This window comes from Centropristis striata, chromosome 2 (genome assembly GCF_030273125.1).
Source record: "Centropristis striata isolate RG_2023a ecotype Rhode Island chromosome 2, C.striata_1.0, whole genome shotgun sequence".
Lineage (NCBI taxonomy): Eukaryota > Metazoa > Chordata > Actinopteri > Perciformes > Serranidae > Centropristis > Centropristis striata.
In genome coordinates, this window is record NC_081518.1 from 21,840,334 (window position 1) to 21,860,463 (window position 20,130).

The 20,130-nt window shown below is 39.8% G+C and overlaps 2 protein-coding genes across 5 annotated transcripts; one reads left to right on the forward strand and one right to left on the reverse strand.

Moving 5' to 3' along the window:
- The first annotated feature begins 501 nt into the window (after positions 1-501).
- On the forward strand, positions 502-8,174 carry cdkn2aip (CDKN2A interacting protein). Of its 4 annotated transcripts, none has more exons than XM_059354013.1 (4): positions 502-617; positions 2,796-3,045; positions 3,128-3,252; positions 5,187-8,174. In XM_059354013.1, the coding sequence occupies exons 2-4, from the start codon at positions 2,798-2,800 to the stop codon at positions 5,774-5,776; spliced, it is 963 nt and encodes a 320-aa protein (XP_059209996.1). In that variant the 5' UTR covers positions 502-617; positions 2,796-2,797; the 3' UTR covers positions 5,777-8,174. The 4 variants fall into 4 exon arrangements, with proteins under 4 accessions (XP_059209996.1, XP_059209976.1, XP_059210003.1 ...); XM_059353993.1 differs by having other exon boundaries at positions 572-691; XM_059354020.1 differs by lacking the exon at positions 5,187-8,174 and adding an exon at positions 3,540-3,906 and having other exon boundaries at positions 572-691.
- A 10,295-nt stretch (positions 8,175-18,469) lies between these two features.
- cart3 (cocaine- and amphetamine-regulated transcript 3) lies at positions 18,470-19,699 on the reverse strand. Its single transcript, XM_059354233.1, has 3 exons — positions 19,481-19,699; positions 18,992-19,075; positions 18,470-18,898 (listed from the first exon to the last, which is right to left on the reverse strand). Exons 1-3 carry the CDS (start codon positions 19,670-19,672, stop codon positions 18,791-18,793), a joined length of 384 nt encoding a protein of 127 aa, XP_059210216.1. The 5' UTR covers positions 19,673-19,699; the 3' UTR covers positions 18,470-18,790.
- Between the last annotated feature and the right edge of the window lie 431 nt (positions 19,700-20,130).

The window sequence follows — 20,130 nt, forward strand, 5'->3', positions numbered from 1 at the left end:
TTGAACGACCTTTGATTATGTCACCTCCAGACCCAACTCAGCTTCCTTTGGCCGAACGTTTGTTTTTCCACTTATAGAGGCTCAAACTCTAAAATGACATCCTTGTTTCAAGATGAACTCCTCTCTACTCCCCCTGCAATTTTCTACTGGAGTACGGTTGCCCCAGACATAGATTGGAAAAAAGTCTGGTCCCTACCCCAAAAGTTTATTTTAACTAATAAAACGTGTCATTTAAACTGCTATATAGATTTTCCCCACGAAAATGCTGTTACATAAGTTTAAAGTTGACATTGAGAAGGAATGTGTTTTTTTTTATCTGCAGCCTGAAACTTTTTCAACTTTATTTTGGTCTTGTGAATTCACATACAAACTCTGGAAGGACATTGCCTCGTTTGTTAACACAAATATTTTCACTGGTTTTACTTTGCATTATAAATATGTCATATTTGGCTGTTTTGATCACAAAGGGTTGTTGTTCGGTTTTGCTGTGTTAACATGCGCTAACAGAGTATCTTGTGTTACTTCAGGGTTTTAAATAAACTAAACAAAAATGAGAGAACGTTAGCACCTGTAGCTAACTCTGCGCTGCTGGGAGATGTAGTTCTTCCTGCAAAAAAGTAAGCGTCGTCAGTTCTGCGTCATCATTCGGTCATGTAGCTAGCTAGCAACACCTCGCAACGGAGAGAGCTTGGTATGTCGTAGTTACTAGTTAAATTGATTACTTCACACAGGCTGTAGCGCTTTGTGTAGCATAATACTCACATTGTTATCTTTAAACTTGATGTTATCTTTATCAGCGAGACTCTTGGAAGAAGAGCTATTGTTTCTCAGCTAGCCGTTTGAACTTAACGACAGTTGCTAAAGTCAGTTTGCCAGTCTAGGAAACATGAACTGATTAGCTTAATTAGGCTACAACCAGGCGAGTTAGCAACACAACATCAGCTGTATGCGGTCTGATAAACGATTTCTAGTAGGTACACCGTTATATCAAGTCTCTATCAAACTTGTAAGGTTTGATAGACCAGTTAGCCTCGGTTCAAGCTAGCTGTAGTAACTTAGGTACCACATAAATAAACGAGCAAGTGTTGTTTTCCTCTGTTTGTTATTGTTATGACCCCTCTGAGTGTAGAGTGTGTATTAGCATCTTCTCTGTTATTTTCTCAGTGTTCAAATATCTGGTGAAAATCTGTGCTGTAGGGCTGAACAATCTCGAAGAAAACACTGTGACTAACTGATGATGCAGTGGCGATATGATGACAAGATTGCGTTTTACTATATCAGAGGAAATAATCATTTTTGCATCCTTTTATTGAAATGTATATTAAAATGATCACGGTGTCATTTAATGATCATTTTCTTTCTTTTATTTAAGGATCTGTACCAATCAAAGATGGGTTTTTTTTCACAAGTGTAGATGGGTTGCAACAAACGACTATTTACATTTCTACAAATCAATGGGCTATTTATTTCCTTGATTAATTGTTTGGGTGTAAAAACATCCGGATATAGTGAAAAATGTTTATTCCAGCTTATTCAAGTCCAAAGTGATGTCTTTAACCCTCCTGTCGTGCTTCCGGGTCAAATTGACCCAATCTGTTTTGACTATTCCTTCTTTCCTCCCTCCTCTATCCTCCGTCCTTCTTTCCTTCCCTCGCCCCTCCTTTCTTTCTTTCCTTCCTTTCCTCCCTCCTTCCCTTCTTTTCTTTCCTCCTTCCGCTATCTCCTTTCCTTTCTCTCTTCTTTCCTTCCTCCTGATTTCCTCTCCTTTCCTCCTTCCTTCCTTCTTTCATCCCTCCCGCTTCCATTCCCTCCTCTATCCTCCTTCCTTCTTCCCTTCCCTCGCCCCCCCTTTTCTCTCTTTCTTTCTTTCTTTCCTTCCTCCTTCCTTTCTGCCCTCTTTCCTTCCTGCCTCCCTCCTTTTCTCCCTCCTTACTTCTTTATTTTTTCCTTCCTTTCTTCTCCTCCTCCCCTTTCTTTCCTCCATCCTCCTTCCTTTCTCTCTCCTTTCCATTCTTTCTCCTTTTCCTCCTCTCTTCTTTCCTTCCTCCATCCTTCTTTCTTTCCTTCCTTCTTTCCTCCATCCTTTTTTACTTCTCTTTGCGTCCTTCCCTCTTCTTCCTTCCTTGACCCGAGGACAACAGGAGGGTTAAATGTTGTGTTTTGTCAGTCCAAAATGCAAAGATATTCAGTTTAATACGATATAAAACAGAAAAGTAGGAATTGTCCATGTTTGTCCAAAATCACATTAATTTATTATAAAAGTAGATGGCGATACATTTTCTCAATTAACTATCATTATCAATTTTTGAGCCAATTATTTCCTCAGTTAATTTTTAGGGGGTATTACATCAGAAAATAGTGAACTGTTCATCACAGTTTTCCAAATTCTAAGGTGATGTCTTTACATGTCTGTTTTTGTCAGTCCAAACCCCAGAGATATTCAGTGTAATATGATATTTAACAGTGATAAGTAGGAGATGTTTATATATAAGAGGCACAAAAAATAACTAACAATTTATGAATTATCAAAATCATGGCCATATTTTTTTCTCTTGGTAAATTCTTGTTGCAGTTCTAGTCTGTAGAAGATGATGTGTAGCCTGGGACATCTTTGCAGCACCATAATACTTTATACAGAATTCAGTTTGGCAAATATTTTAACAAATATTGCGCCTCCTGCGACTGGGATTTTGCACTTTTCAGGAAAAATATAGCATCTTATGTCGGTGCCACACAAATAAACTAGTATGTGTTGTTTTTTCTGTGCTTCTTATGAACAGTGTGTGTTGTTGCAGGGATGGCGGGGGAGAGGAGCAAAGAGGACATAGTTGCAGAATACCTGGGCCAGAACCCGCATCTGGCCCAATGGGTCGAAACTTTCAGGACCTACTGTGAGAGCAACAAGCAGTGGAGCGCTCGAAGAGAGTTCATCCTGAGAAACATGGAGGCTTTCCCTACCGTGGAGCCTGGAGTCCCCAGCAGCAGTCTGGACAGGCTGCTGTCTCTGTCCATGGTCTGGGCCAATCACGTGTTCCTCGGCTGCAGGTAAGACACGCTGACAGGGCAGAGTTGTGAACTCCAGAAAGGATAATGGCATATACATATCTCTGTTCTCTTCATCCCCCAGCTATCCACAGGCTGTCATGGACAAGATCAAGGATATGGGTGAGGGGATAGTTGTTGAAGATGCTCCAGTTCACAAAACGACAAAAGATGGAATCCTGGCCAGAGGAAAGAGGAGTGCCCCAGCTGGTAATGCAACACACGTCACTACTGTATTTAGTTTCACATTTAAAGTTTGCGATGTGGCTGGAATATTTTTTCATTAAACAGAAATAGTTCAAACAAGATGAAAATTCAGTGTTTGTGTAACCATTATTTCTTCATTTTAATACAGGGAATACACAGGGTGACAGATAAAATCTGAAAGAGCAAATGACACCAATAAGCAGTGTGGCCACTAGTGGTGTTGTTTTGGATTACATGTCTTAAAATGTATTTCTAATAATTTGTTTTCCTGTGTATGTATGTTTGTGTAGGCGGACAAATTATTAGAAACATCTTTCAACACGATGCAGTCCAGCAACACTTAGCTTGCTATAGCTATAGTTAATAAAAAGTTTAATAAAAACCAAAGAAGAGGGTTTGTTGTAACTTTGTTGTGTTTATATTTGTCACCCTGCTGTAGGAGCTTTGTTTGTTTATGACACAGTTACATCTGATCTAATGTGATGAAAAAGTGACATTACCACTATACTTTATATTCTTCATAAAGTGAATATAAATATGTAATGTACCACAGCTGTAAGATGCTGGAAAAAAATTAAAATGCACCTTGAAAATGTATGAAAAGTGCTGAAAAAAGATGAAAAGCCTATGCTTGTTGAAATAATATTTCTGTCAATTTCTCAATGTATTCAATACAGACATTTACCAAATGAAACCCTATGAATACAGGATCCAAGTTACAAAAACATATCAGTTAATGTAGGCAACAGGTTATATTTTTCCTACATGAATGCTCATCATGTATTGAAGGTTTTTTTCAAATAATTTAGTAAATTACATTTATAATTGTCAGGGACAAAGAATTACATCTAGAATATGATCAAAACAGTTTTACCAAAATAAAAAATGTACAGTCTATGTGTGCAACAGGATTCAAGTTACAAAAAATGATCAGAGCGTTTTATAAGGTTAATGTCAACGATGGAGGAAACAAAAGACAGCACTCAGACAAGCATTTTGAAGTACGTTGCTGTGTGTGACATTTTGCAAACACTCAAGTCAAGGCAATATAAAGCACCAAATCACAATTTGTGTTATTCTGGGCTGTGAGATTTGTCCCGTTTATCCTAGTGGTGCTGCCTTACCTTGCTGTCTAATTGGCGAAGTCGCTCAACCAGTTATATTTGTTACCATGGTGATTGGCATGTCCCCCCAGGCCCACCCCCTTACTGACAAAAAAAACGGCCACTAAAAAACACATTAGCTCGCGAGCAGAAGAAAGTTTTGCGAACAGACTCTGCACACGGAAAGCGTGTTTCTCTCCTCGCAGGTTACAATATTGCTCTATGGAGCAGAGATGCAGGATAGAAAATAGCTCGCGAGTGATTTGAAAGCGCTCGAAAAAACAATATGGGCACAGATGTTTGATTTAAATCATTTTAACATTATTTATAGCTGCGTTTTGTTCATAAATGTTTACATTTCTTTCCTGAGACTAGTTTACCTCTTGAACCACGTCACTACGTTATTTACTGAACATATTCAGCAGAAGGAAATGTAATAATTTGAATGAAAAGCTGGCTCAAAGTCAAAGCCTGATTGCAAAAAAACTGATTGACTTTGTAAATCAGGCAATGCATCACATTAAAAAAAACAACACAAGTTTCCCAGTTTTAGCATTGGCTATTTTGTTTTGTGTGCTTACCTTGAATAACTTTTGTAAAAGATGTGACTACTGGCAAGCTGTGAGTAAGTTAGATAGTGGGAAGGACTTTCTATATCTTTCTATCGTCCACCAACATGTTTCAGTTCTATTTTCTGTTACAGCAGTAGGTAACTACCTACACGCAGGGTTTTTTTCTCTACACACCCACACCTGAGCCTGGAGTCTGTTTCCTCATTAAATTCTGTTTCTTCGAGCAGTCATCACTGTCCTGCCTTTGTGTCATCCTTTGCAGAAGGTGATGCTGATGGCTGTTTGAAAAGAGCCAAATGTGGAGCTAATGAGCTCGACGGTCGACCTACAGGGAGAACAGCTACGCGGCCTGCGAGTCAGAAATCAGGACCTCCTCCACAGGCTCCAGCAGAGCACCAGCCCTTCTTCAACCGCCTCTACAAGGCCGTGGCCTGGAAGTTGGTGTCCGCAGGGGGGTTTGGTCCAAACTTGGACCATTTTGAAATACTTCGCAGCTGTGTAGAGTCATGTAAAGAGACCCTGACCTGTGTGTTTGTGCCACTGAAGGACATCGCTGGCCTCCCTGCAGGTCGCACACAGAAGGAAGGCCACGTGTGTGAGATCCGCTGTCAGAATGTTTACATGGGGACAGGATACGGGCGTGATGAGTCTGCTGCCAAAGCCATGGCTTCCAAAGAGGCCCTAAAAGTCTTTCAGGGGCGAAAAGTGACAGTAAAGATCTGCAGACGGAGATACAAAGGGAAAGACGTGGAGGATGTGATGCTGTTGGACGAGCAGCCTCGGAGTCAGGGCTTTCCTCCTGCACTCAGCTACCCTTTTCAGGACGAGCAGCTGGAAGAAGGTTCGTCATAGAGCAGACAGTTTGTGACGTTTGCCCTGCTGTGATGCCTGTTGGGAGCAAAGACAAGTGACATTTACTTAATGGGAAACTTTGGTGTTTTCAGCCTGGACCCTGTTGTCCCAGGGTTGTGTGTCTAAATGACTAATAGAGACAACAATTTAAAAAATTGGTTGAGTATTGAGCGTGAGCGCTGTAGACGAAAAACGGGCTGCAAGGGCAATTGTGCACTTTCAGTGTTCATCCACTAATAGTGCTTGTTTTTGCCACTGATAGGCTTAGCTTGTTCTTTCTAAGTGTCTGAGAGCGTCATGGAAAGACACACAGAAAAGAAAATGTTTTCTTTCCCTTTCTCTACAACTTGGGCATTCATTCTCTGTGGGCAGAGGGTCTCAGCACCCACAGGAACACCAGCTCTCTCCTGGGCTTCACAACCTTGCAGCAGCTTGTCACACTTTGTCTGCTGCCCTTTTCTCTCTCTTTTCCTGTCTTCTTCATCTGTAAACTCTGGGTCAAATAACTACTGGCCATTAAATTCAAAGGCCTTATCCACATTGTCAAAATCAGCTAAATATGTGATCTAAAATACTCAACTACAGTCCGTAATGTTCAGATTCTTATAATAACAATCTAAGTTTGTCAGTAGAAAATAGAGTACTTTTAGTGCACATATATTGCCAATGCATGATTGCCTGTGAAGCCTGTGGCTGCTCATTCAATACTGGACAAATTTGTAAAAAAAAAACAAAAAAAACGTGTCACTCAGACAGAAAAACCTGGTGAAATAGTGTCCAGGTTGAAACGTTTCCCTTTAATGGAGCTACTGAAGGAATTCATGACCGTGTCGGGACCAGACTGTTATGCAGCTGCACATCATTAACTAGACTTCGGAAACATTGACTCACATAGAGCGTTAACTATCTCAGTGCATTTTCCTCAATACTTTGGTATCAAAAAACAGGTGGCTCATTGTGAGACAAATATCTGGGATACATCACATAAACAACCGGAATTAATCTTATACTGTACTGAAGCGTGGAGATGGAGCATGTGCCATCATTAAAAATCAAACAGCCACAAACTGGCAAAAAGCTCAACTGCCAGAAGAGTTAAAAAGGAAGGAAAGATTAAATGCCACCTGGGTGTTGTAGGAGAATGAGTTGGTTTATATTGATGTGATTACAAATTTTTTTTTGGCCATCAGATTAGGAGTAGAGTGTGTATATTTCCCTTTTTGTTCATTCCTGTCGTGACGGGTTTTCGTTTTGGTGATTTAATGAGTGTAACTGGCTGCAGCAGTCCAAAAGACAGTGGCTTTTTGGTTTGGTTAGAATCCCACTGATCAGTTACAAGGGAAACAAAAGTCACACAGACAAACCAATAACTTGTCTTTTTATCGTTTTGATTATCACTCTGCCAGGGTCCACATTTACAACAGGATAGAAAAATAAAAGATAAAACAGTCACTGCAACTTTTTCTAAACATGATGGATTTGTCTTCAGTGTTCATACCCGTTAAGAACACATACAAATACATGAATATGAGGTTTAATCCAGACTTTATTTTGGATATTATTTTTCATGTGACTGTTGGATGTGAAATGTAAACGTTTTTTTCCCCTAATTGTACCCAATCAACTCTGAATTTTACAAATGTTTCTGTAAGAGGTTGGGATTGTGTTTTCTGATGACCCAAACTTCAGCTGTTAAAGAGCAGGACACGACCTCACTGAAGTTATTTGGTGGCCCCCATGTTTGATTCTCACTTTTCACGCTTTTAGAGATGACTACACGCTGAGTTTCTGCAAACAAAGTATTAGGGCTGTCCTCGACTTAGTCAGTCTTTGATTTTGTCAAAAATTATCACCACTTTAAATCTTGTGTTTCCCAATTAAGTGTGCAGAAAAAAAGGCAGAAAAAGTTGACTAAGACCAAAAAAAACAATTAGTCGACTAATGCACTAAAGGGGGCAGCCCTACAGAGTGTTTGAGTTCCTACAGTATGTTTCAAATTAATTTGAGGTGTACTTTATTGTTTTCAGCTTTTGTGTTCTTCTTAAATACACGGCCACCTACAGTACCCATCGTTCTGTACACAAGTACTAAAGGCTACTGCTTTTTAATTTCCTTCCATTATTTTACTTCACTGATTAAAGAAACACACCGAGACCCTCACTATGTTGAAAATGTTGTCACAGTTTTCTTTGCACACAGTTTGATCCAGCGTGTGCAGTTACGATGTGTTTGAGGGTGAAGTGCTGCTGTGATGTGTGATTTTCTTTTCTCCAGTTTGGGTTGAAGGTGAACAGGGTTGCATTGAAGTGTGAGTATCCACACTGTTCCATGTTACTGTATGTTTTACACCAGTGGTCCTGTTTCTATATATTGTTTAAATAAACATAATTTAACCGAGTACTGCTTACTCAGTTCGTACCTGCAGAAAGCAGCATTTTCAACTCAATCGTCTCATTTGACAGGAAATTTCTGACAAAGTATTTTTTGAATCAATAAGTTAATTTGTGCCACATACTTCCTCTCATTAGAGGTAATTGGCAAGTTGAGACACAACTGAACAGGATGAGTCAGTTCCTCATTAGAGATGCTTGCAGTGAGGATCAAATCATTCTTCATTTTCAGCAATTTGAGCGACATTCATGCTCGACCTCCCACCATGGTTGAAACTGAGCTATTGTTTATATCATCAGGATGCCTTCGGCCTCATCAACACAGTTCACCGGACTGTATTCACATGACTGCACTGTGATTCTTCATCACTTCATTAGACAATATGAACACGTGCTCTGATATGATCCGTAACAATGTCAATGCTTAAAATAAGCTGTGGAGGCAGGTGGACTCATCACGTTTGTGTTCAGGAAGAGCTCATGCTTGATTTAAAGGGATAGTTTACAGTTTTTTAAAATGTGGCTGTATGGGGTATTCAAAATCAGCAGCAAAACATATTTTAATGAGTCAGAAAAATGAATACCAGTTCATGTGTAGGCTATATTTAGAACATTTTATCCACTTTATCTTGACATTAGATGGCATTGTTAAACTTTACAAGCAGGAACCTTAACTTGTTATCAATGTTTTCTTCAAAACCACGTGACTCTCTTGACAAAAACTGATTTTGCCTCGTAGAGCATTGGAGTTGGTCGTCTACGGAAGCGGGAAGGAGTATTAACTTTGGAGAACACGTGAGGAAGCATCAGAGGCACCAACCAAGCAGTGTATATTGATAGTATATTCTCCTCCTCCATCTCCACCTCCTCCTTCACCTCCACCTCCTCCTGCTCTTCAACATGTGTACCATCTCCAAACAGCATCCACCCTCCTCTTACACCTGAGCCTCCACCCCTGTCACAGAGATGGAGGTGAGGTTGGAACTGGGAAGACTTTGCTCTGGGAAGGCTGCTGGCCCAGATGGTGTGTGTCCAAGGCTGCTCAAGGACTGTGCTGTGTCAACCTCTCCACAAGATCTTCAACCTCAGTCTACAGTTGGGGCGAGTGCCGGCACTGTGGAAATTGTCCTGTGGTGTCAGTACCAAAAATACTGAACTAGTGAGGACCAGTACTTTTCACATCATGAAGACCTTGGATCGGCTGATTCTACGCCTACTGAGAGCTGAAGTCAAAGACTGCAGTTTGCATACAAACAACACATTGGAGTGAACGATGCTGTCCTCTACATGATTCACTGTGCCCTTGCTCATCTGGAGGAAACTGGTGCTTATGTGAGAATCATGTTCTTTGATTTTTCAAGCGCATTCAACACCATCCAACCCAACATACTCAAAAACAAGCTCACAGAGATGGGAGGGGATCTTTCCTTCATCTCCTGGATCACAGAACCTGACAGGAAGACCACAGTATGTCAGGTTGGGGACTGGAGTCACAAGAACTATCTCCTACTGAACACCTCAAAGACTAAGGAAATGATCAGAGATTTCCGCAGGTTCAAGCCCCCCCTTCAGCCAGTGAATACCTGTGAGGTGGACATGGAGGTGGTGCCAAGTTATAAGTATCTAGGTGTATACCTGGGTAATAAGTTGGACTGGTCCCTAAACACAGATGCTCTCTACAAAAAGGGGCAGAGCCACCTCTTTTTCTTAAGGTAGCTCAGATCTCTTGACATCTGTAGTAAGATGCTGCAGATGTTTTATCAGTCTGTGTTGTGTTAGAATAATTTGATTATTCTACATTGTTTAAATGATTTGATTACACTGCTTCTTTTGTCTGACTCTCTTCTCTGTCTCTGTGCGTGACGCAGGTCACTATCAAAGGTTAACCTTGGTACGATTAATCAGGCAATATGATTTTGATACAATGATTATGTTTGTGTGTTAATGTTGATTTAGAAACTGTGATTACTTTAATTACATATATTCCATTTGCTTAAACTGATTAAGATTCTATAATCACAAAGAATATTGTTGTCCGTTTTATATTTTTTAGACTTTAAAATAACACACTGAAAATCTTTTGGCTCCTGTTATATCTCTGTAGAACATAACAAGGCAGAATGTTTGTCATAACAAGTTTGTTAGCAGGTCAGGGCACGGCCTTGTTCCGGGCAGCAAGATTGTTGCCCGGTGGCATGACGTGTCCCTGTATTGATTAAGACTGGCGATTCAGCGGCGGAGCTTCCTGGAAGAAATCTACCATCATGTTTAGTAAACAATTGTTAGTATTTAATGGGTTCGAAGGGAGAGAGACGGGGTTCAGACTTCATGAACTGAAACCTGTCTGTGTGTATCAGGGACATGGAGAGTGAACCCAGGGATCTCTGTATTGCACATTTCTTGACATATTGTAATAAAATTATGTTAAATTGAGAATTTGGACGTCTCCTGCTCATCATTCCCCATCAAAGATCTGCGCAGAAAAGATAGGTGAGGATTTTTGGTGTTGGAGTCAGATTATTCATTTTTCAAGGTTTCCTCAAGCTATTTTTCTAACAGTTGCTAGTGTGTTGTTTTATGCTGCAGTCTGCTGGGGAGGCAGCATCAGACACAGAGATCAAGGCGGTTGGACAGACTGGTCTAAAGAGCTGGTTCTGTGGTTGGAGCCAGGTTGGACACACTGGAGGAGGTGGTGGAGAGATGACCTGTCAACATGTTCCAGGTCATCCTGAAATACCCAGATCATCCTCTACACAAAACCTTTATGGACCAAAAAAAACAGCAGTGGACGGCTCCTCTCTCTCCATTGCAGGACGGAGAGATACAAAAGATACTTCGCTCCTACAGCCATCAGGCTGTCTCATTCTTCCAGAGTTACCAGACTAACTGAATTTCTCCTCGGGGATAAATAAAGTAATTTTTATTTGATTGATTTGATCTGATTTATAATAATCAAATGATTATAAATGATTATAAAACCTAGTTAAAGTCAAATAAGTAAATAATTAGACATATGCAAATAAATAAAGCACTATTAAAAGTCAGACTAAAACAGTAAATGACAATAAATAGACAAATAGAAAAAACACAGTTAGACTCAGTAAGAAGCAAGAGTAAAAGTCATAGTTGTGATATTTTGTAGTAGATATTATTATTTTATGGTACATTACCTTGCAGTAACATGGGACATATTTTCGTAAACCTAATGGAACTTTGTAGTATTTTGGTAGTATTGTTCTTTATGATAGCCTGGCATCACCAGACTTAAGCCTGATTTCCACCGGGCGCGTTACAGCCGCGGAACGGCAGCGCCGCGGTCGCCGTTGCAAATCGCTGCCACTCTAATCAATGAGAGCATTTCCACCGGGCGCGCTGCGGAACGTTACAGCAACGTCTCAGCCGCGGCTCTCCGCGAGCATTAGGTAGGACTTCTATTTTGTCCGCGAGCCACTGCTAAACCGCGTAAATCTCAACAGAGCAGATCGCACCAGACAGGAAGTCCGACTCAGAATCAACGTAATACACTTCCACCCCTTTCAAAATAAAACACAATACGCAGTTCATGAAGCCTAAAACTACTTCACATCAACATTATGTTATGACCGAGGCACCAGATCAGCAATCAATCAATCAAAGGGTCTCAGAGGATCGGCGACACGGACGACAAGAGACTGATTGTTGAAGTGGACATCATACAATCATTTATGACATAACATATTGTTATTATAAGGATAGATGGTCAGATCAACAGATCTTCCACGTCAGTGAAGCAAAGTAAGCTGTTGGTTGTTGTTGTTTTTTACTTTATACACACAGTTAATCACGGGATCTCGCGGTTATCGCGTGTTCTCGTTATCTCGCGTGTATACGGCTGGCTCTCTATGCTGTCTTTCCGCGGCTGTAACGCGCCCGGTGTGAATTGACGCCGGGCAGAAGACGGAGCAAAACCGCGGTGGAGCCGTTCCGCGGCTGTAACGCGCCCGGTGGAAATCCCCAGTTAGACTTATTAGAATTAGTACCTCTCAGTTCATTTTAATCTTTCAGCGAAGTGTATACAGAGAGATTCCTCTGACCTACAACCAATCAGAGCAACGCAACATGAACCCCAACCAATCGGAGCAGTGAAGTCTGTGACGTACGCCAGGTGATAAATCCAAGCTGAAGCTATGGGCAGTGCTTGGTCCGTTTTGACGCAGAACAAACATGGCGGCCGGCTGACGAACTTTCTCAAATTACAGGTAAGCAATACATTAAAATGTGTTTTTGACAACATTTGAGGCGAGAAGTAAGCAACATAGTAACACAAGCTTGATTTACATTTGATCAGTATTTAAGGGTTTTGCCTACCTCCTGTCCACTAGGGGCAGTGCAGTATTAGTTTTGCTACAATGTTAGGTAAGAGTTAGTGCCAGCCATTTTGGGGAATGTCTGCTTACATGTCAGACACCCACATTTCTGTGTTCCATATTTAGCATGTGATCATTTAATTCATGTAAGTATGTTTGTCTTACAATGTTCATGTTGAGTTAGTGATTTGTATTTTGCATTTGCTTATGTAAACAGCATTCACTTATGTTGTGTTGTTGTGCCTGCAGGGCTTCCACATTGCTGTCATTAAAGCAAACAAACTGACATCAAGGAGTCTTTCTTCAAGTATTGCCTAGTTTGACAGTTTAATCTGAGTTTCGTGACTTGTGCCGGATGTCAGTCATCCTATCCAACCCGTTAATTGGCCCGGCCGTTAACGGTTAGATATCAGTTTGAATGGCGGGGCCAAAGTTGTCTCTCCCGCCACTCCTTTGGAAGTATTGTGTTAAATATATTCGAAATATTTATTTAAATATTATTTTTGCTAACATTAGAGAGTTCCACAACTGACTGTCACATTTAGCATCAAGAAAAATTTGCTCGGACGTTCGTGAACTGTATGGACTTAGTCTCACGAGACTTTTAGTAACCCAAGCCATCTTCTGTTGTGAAATCTCGCGAGAGTAAGCACCAAAGAGCGACAGTCTCAATCAGTTAATTTACTCTTCAGAAAAATGCAATTTTGCAATCAAATGTTCAAAAGAGTCAAAAGTGTCCTGTGGAAAATGGGTTCAATATTTATCTTGGTGACTCTGGGACAAAAAACTCATTTTCATATATTGAAACAGTCAATGGTCATACATACATAATAAAGATTTTTAGCAAATAATAATAATAAAGATCCTTATTATGTCTATGTCTGCCACTAGTCCTTAAGGGGCTCGGCAGTGGTAGAGTTAATACTTGTGGTTATTTAAAATACATCCTTAACATTGTGTGTGTGTGTGTGTGTGTGTGTGTGTGTGTGTGGGGGGGGGGGGGGGGGGGGGGGGGGGGTAGTTTCCTGTGGTTTACTTGCTTTTATGTTTAGTGGTGTAATGTAATCTGTTTTGGAAAGTTTTATAGACATTTGTTGCATTTCTGTTATTCATGACATAGCAACATTTCATCAGTTTGTCAATGTTTGAATTATAGATGTGCCCCAAAAGGTACCACAACAGATGTGGATTTTGGTACACTTTCTATCACTTTCCACTATTTTGGCATTTTGGCCCACACATTGTGATAAATTGTGTGGGGTTTTTAATAAATATCTTTCATTACATTTTGTTTGTATTTGGTAGTTTGAGGGCATTTTGCAGTACTCATTGTGATGGTTTGTGGTACTTTGTGTTAGCTTGTGATTAATTGTGCTACTCTGTAGTACTGACTGATATGGTTTGTGATGGTCAATGGTACTTTTTGGAAGGCTGTATAACACTTGCGGTACTGTAATGCTTTTTGGTACTTTGTGGCATTCGGTGATATACAGGTTATGTTTACAGTTTTCCACTGGACGTGAGACTGGGCTCTGATCTCTTTTATTTATAATTGTATTTTAGCAATTTTACTTAGAAAGAGAGGTTTGAACGACAAACATTGCAATTATATTATATAAATCTTAGCAACTAGGGCACAAAGATGCACAAGCTCTCTTCTTTTTCATTCATTTATTTGCCTCTTTCTTGTGCAGTGATAAGTCACAGCCATCAATTTGAGGTTTGTACTGAATGAAGTGTAAAGTAAAAAGCAGGTAGAACTCTGTGTGCATGTGTTCACATAGTACTGCTCAGACAGTTCTAAATCAACTTCACTGCCTGAAGCATTGTCTGGTGTTGATGTATTGAGCGGTTTACACCCAACAATGTCATTCACAGAGAGCAATCTCAGTTTCAGACTGTATCATTTGTCACCCACTCAGTGTCTCCATCTATCACGCTCACAATCATCCTCTGCCTCTTTCGCTCTTTCACATTCGTGACATCTCCATGGGTAATTCGTTACCTCTCTGTCAAATTATCACACATAAACAAACATTTCTCCTGTTGGGTGATTGCTGCAGGTTTGAACTGTCTCACTGTTTGAAAAAAAGCCTTTTTCCACACATGCAATCTTTATCTGAATTGGAGCTAACTCCCTTGAGGAATCAATAGCAAATCCTGGCTGTCTGGAGAAAGTATTGCCGTTCAGGAACTAAGATAAACAGCCTTGTTGTCGGCCAATCCACCATGAATGTTTACAGTGATTTTTGAAAGTGTTTTATGTTAAAAAAAAAAATTAAAAAAAAAGTAGTAACAATATACATTATATATATGCATTCAATCCCTCATATGAATTTTAAATGCAAAAATGAAGATTGGTTAAGATTTAACAAGATAGCAAACAGAAAGCTTTTCTTCTCCTCACGTTGCAAATCACATGACGCATAAAAAGAATAGAGAGAGTTTCGGATTTTACAAATATATTCAAAGATTTAAGCAGTGCATTTGCCAGAGGCAACAATGGTTGTTAAAACCCACAACATTAGTGTTTGATGGGTTGGTGCCAACCTTTAAATAATACTTTAGTCCAGCCCTAAACTAACCCTGCTTTATCCCCTACTTTATTATTTATTATTTTACTCTAAATGTGACTATAATTTACAAAATTATTATGTTGTATTGAAGAAAACTATAGACTGATTGAGACCATTATCTTATTATGAGAATGTTTACTGAGCTAATGTGTGAACATTTTTTCATAGACTTCTTTACAATTTGACTTATTTTTGCAACCAGTGGAGTCGACCCCTGCTGGCTATAAGAAAGAATGCAGCTTTAAGGCACTTCTACATTGGCTTCGCTTTTCAGACTTGGAGGTTATCGTTGCTTCTGCTTTGACTTTTACACTCTGTAACCTTTTACACCTGTAACGTCCACCATGGCTTCTGTCATAATTACTTCAGCCACTAGGGGGCACTGCCTAACAATAAATTAAACTGTGGCCCGTAAGCTGCCGTACAAATATCATATGGGGAAATTTCTTGGGGTAAGGGCAGTCTGAGCAACAGGTGACTACAGCTGAGGTTGATGACAATGTCGTTACGATTTATTTATCTTAAAAGGGAATTTTATTGCAAACCCCCCCCCCCCTCAGAACAGCTGACAATTTGCCCGATTAAAAAAAATTAGGACAGCTCACATTGTGTCCACATAGTGAAAGCTTTATCTTCAGTTAAGCATGAATGTACTAAAATGCACGACAATCTGTGAGATTTCAAGATTTTATTACTTAGGACACCAAACAAGTTGGACTTATCCTCCGGGTTTGCATTTCTCAGTCCTCTCCTCCTGCTCTAGCACAGGTGATCAAATGATCAGCATGTTATCAAGCAATGTTCATAACAAGTTGATCATTTGATTCAGTGGTGGTGGAGGTAGGAGATACCTCAAACATGCAAGACAAGTGGTACTTCAGGAGAGGATTGGGAAACAGTGCTTTAGGGGCCAAGAATGAGCAGTATTTGCTGAGAAAGTGTTGGATTGGTGAATGCCAGCTGAGCACAGCAAAAATTACTTTAGAAAACCCTACATTTTCAAAGTCACGCCCTACAATTATCTGTCTGCTCTGACATTTAAGAGACTATACAATTTTATACATGATCACTTGAGATAATGTCAGGTAAGAGATAATTTACAATGAGTGAACCTAATACCAGAGAGAAACCTCACTGAATAATCTGTGCTTCATGTTTTAAACCCCGGAAGTCCCTCCACATGGCAGTTAAATAGCTTTCCCTGGAAATAAGAGAACAATCAGGACAATGTGTGATTAGTTTGATCGACAACATAAACTATGAACGACACTCTGTCTTTATTTTGATTTCCCCAGGTGTGTACACACACACACACACACACACACACACACACACAAAGCCAAGCAAGCAAGAATGGACTAAGTCAACATTTTGTATTTGTCTCTTCTGCATTATTGATGACTGCTGACAGGTAGCACAGGGTGGATACGAGATGAGCACAGTGATGTGGAATATAATGATGCTGCCAAAAAAAAAGCGAGCTTGAATTGCGAGTCAACTGAAACATCAGTGAGGAGTCCACAACAATATGGTTAGAGGGAAGCAATTATCTGCAAATGTTCAGTGATGATGGTATTATTTGAATACTGAAGGGTTTTTAGTGTCTGTGTGGCACTAATAATTATACGCTATGATGAGAAGTAAACAGCTCAATGTAAAGTGATGACAGAGGGTGGATGCACGGAGCTGATGGAACAAGTATTCGGATCATTTACTTTGTTGCACAGAATAAAATGAATTGTAAATAGTCTGTATAGCAACTTTCTACCTTACCAGGCAATGCACTTTGAAATTTCCCTCTCATCCACGCACACTTTGATACACAGATGACATAACCAGTGGTGGAATGTAACTAAGTACATTCACTAAGGACTATACATAAGTAAAACTTTGAGGTACTTGTGCTTCACTTGAATATTTTCATTTATGTAGCCAATTTACTACATTTTAGAGGTAAATATTGAACTTTTTACTCCACTACATTTAGCTGCCTGCTTTAGTTACTTTTCAGGCCAATAATGTATTTGGAATATAGATAGCAATTTGAATAGGTCCATTCTGCATAATGAGTACTTTTACTTTTTAGATACTTAAAGTACATTTTGATGCTCATACTTTTGTACTTTTACTTAAGTATGGATTTCAATGCAGGACTTTTACTTGTAGTGGAGTAATTTCACAGTGTGGTATTAGTACTTTTTCTGAAGTAAAGGATCTGAATACTTCATCACAGAGTCTTGCATGTAGACAGGAGGAGTCAGGAATTGAAACACCAACTAAAGGATCACCCACTCTACCTCCTGAGCCACAGCTGTACAAGTAATAATAAAACAATTACTCTGTTACAAGTGAAAATATAATGTATCTTCTTTCATGCACATGTTGTGATCAGCAGCCTGGAGCTGCTCCACAGGAGGCTCGGCATGACAGTATGATGGAGATGTGACAGTCACTCTCTGGCTCATAACCACATCCTCTGCAGCAGAATTTGGATTTAATTTTAAGCCCCCCTCCCCTTGTTGTTGACAGTGGAGCAGCCTAGCAGACACCCCGGGGAGGTCTGACGTCACAGAGCGCAGTCACATTCACGTCATTGTTCAAATATTGACTGAGCTCCTTATGGGGGCTGTTCGCCCTAAAATCACAAATACATTTTTTTCTCCCATCTCCAGTGCTATCTATCTAGATTGTTTTGCTTGCAGAGGGTGGCAGATATCAGCCATAGAAATGTCTGCCTTTTCATAATATTATGGCACTTAGTTTGTGCTGCTCAAAACACCAAAAATACATTTTAAAAAACTCAACAGCAATGTTTCTTTCAATGTTTCAAACGTTGTTCTAGGGAGTTTCATGTAGAAGCTATAATAGAAAGTAAATAGTTTCTATATGAAACTGCTCACAACAAGGTCTGTGGATTATCTTGAGTTATCAGGTCACAATTTCTGGAAAGAGACATTAATGTTGAATTTTTCAAATGTATTTTTGTGCAACAAGCAACGTGTCATCTATTGCATTTATATTTAAGAAAAGACATCTCTCCAGCTGATATCTCCAACACTCTGCAACTCACACCAAAACAATCTTGATAATACATTTTTGTGGTGAACCGTCCCTTTAACAAGATTTTAAAAAAGTCCAAACATGCGCGTTATACAAGTGATTGTGTTTTTACATAAAAAGAATACCCCTTCACTCCACTGCTTTACAAAACAATAATGATGTTTATTATTATCATCATGATTTCATACACAAACAATCATCTGAAACAAAATAGTTCAAGTTCAAAAGACAGATTTTGGATTTGCCCAGACGAAGAATCACTATAATATTCCCATAATATTGCTGTTAAGACTTTACAGTGTGTATGTGGCTCCAGGTGAGTTTATTATAGTGCTTTGTGAGTTATTTATAAGCTACATCACGAGAACGATCCTGTGAGTTTCCTACGGACATAAAGTGGTTCTGAATATTTAACCTTATGGGTCTTTATAGTACTCTCCTGTCCATCACGATAATATCATTATATTTTTTCTTTGATACAATATCATAGAACTACTATAGTTCTTTTTCGTAAGGGTTGGGCAGTCGCCCCAGCTGCCCCCCATCTGCATCATAAAAAATATGACAGTAATTACAAAGGAATCGAGTGACAGTTTTTCCTCTCTTCCCCCATCTCAATGCTACATTCAAATCCAGCGAGGCTCATAAGCACTTCAGCAGGAAAAAGTTGCAGAAAGCTCCCCGGGGACAGTCGCACATCTTTCCGATCCGCGCGCCTTTCCTCACTGCGCACTGCTCCCCGACATCACACTGAGGGAGAAGCAACAACACTTTCATTTCTCCCTGCTGCAACATGCATCAATACAATATCAATCACTATTATGTGCATGTAGACTGCAATACCGTTGGGACTTGGCCAAATTTCTTTTCCCATAAAGGTAGTCGTTTAGCCTGCAGCTTTTCAAGAACTTCTTGGAGAGCTCCGAGCTGGAAGCACATTAAAACAACAGTAAATAAATAGGCGGACACACAAAAAGAAAATGGGTTCACAGAAATGCAAAAAATATGCAAATAAAAATAAATAGCTACTTTTGCAATGTTATTTAATAATATAAATTAAAGTTATGCAGAGCCTAACAGTTGCATAATTTGTCTCAATTTACACAACTTTATTAGATAAAATGTCAAATATCTGCACAGAAGAACTCTTCTTAAATCTTAAATTAATGCATTTCTGAATTTAATTTGGTTTAAGGTGGTCAGAGTTGAGTTCAGTGTCCATATTTATTACATTCCAAACACATCATAGCAACATTGAAGAAAAATAATGCTATTTGATTACAATAAAATAAAACTTTCCCCTTTTCGAAAATCGTTTATATAAAATCTTACCAGCTGCTTCTCGCTCGTCAGGTTCGGACCCTTGGGATAGAAGTCCCGCAGGGCTCTGGGGCTCAGCTCCTCTTCGGACTCGGTGTCAAACACTTCGGCTCCAGCGGCACTGGAGAGAAGCAGCAGTGCGCATAGGAGCGCCCCGCTGAGCAGCCTGGAGGTGGTCTGCATGGTCCCGATGCGCGGCAGCATGTGGCCCTTTCCCAGTCGCAAATAGTCGCTCCCCCCGCCAAACACCTTTTTATCTGACTCCTGCCATCTGCTCGCTCCACCTTATCCTTTGATTTTTTCTTTTTGTCATGCGTAACAGCTGCCTTGGGTGAGTCATCCCGTAAAAGTTGCTGGGCAAAATATGCCTCGAAAAGTCAACAACAACAGCAAGCAGCAGCGCTGCGAGGGGTCGTTACTGATAAAGTAATAGATTACTTATAGACAAGGTCATATACGAGAGAATGCACTGAATTATATAATCATTATTTTGGTGTGGCATTAGGTTTCTTTTATTCAGAACAAACACTTTGTTGGAGATCTGTACTGGATTACAGCCTGAAGGAATTAATTCAACTTTAAATAAAAGCAATGATGGGCTTCAGTCACTCAGCAAATTTGAGTACATTGCTTTGTTCATTATTCCATGTAGATAAGCAGTA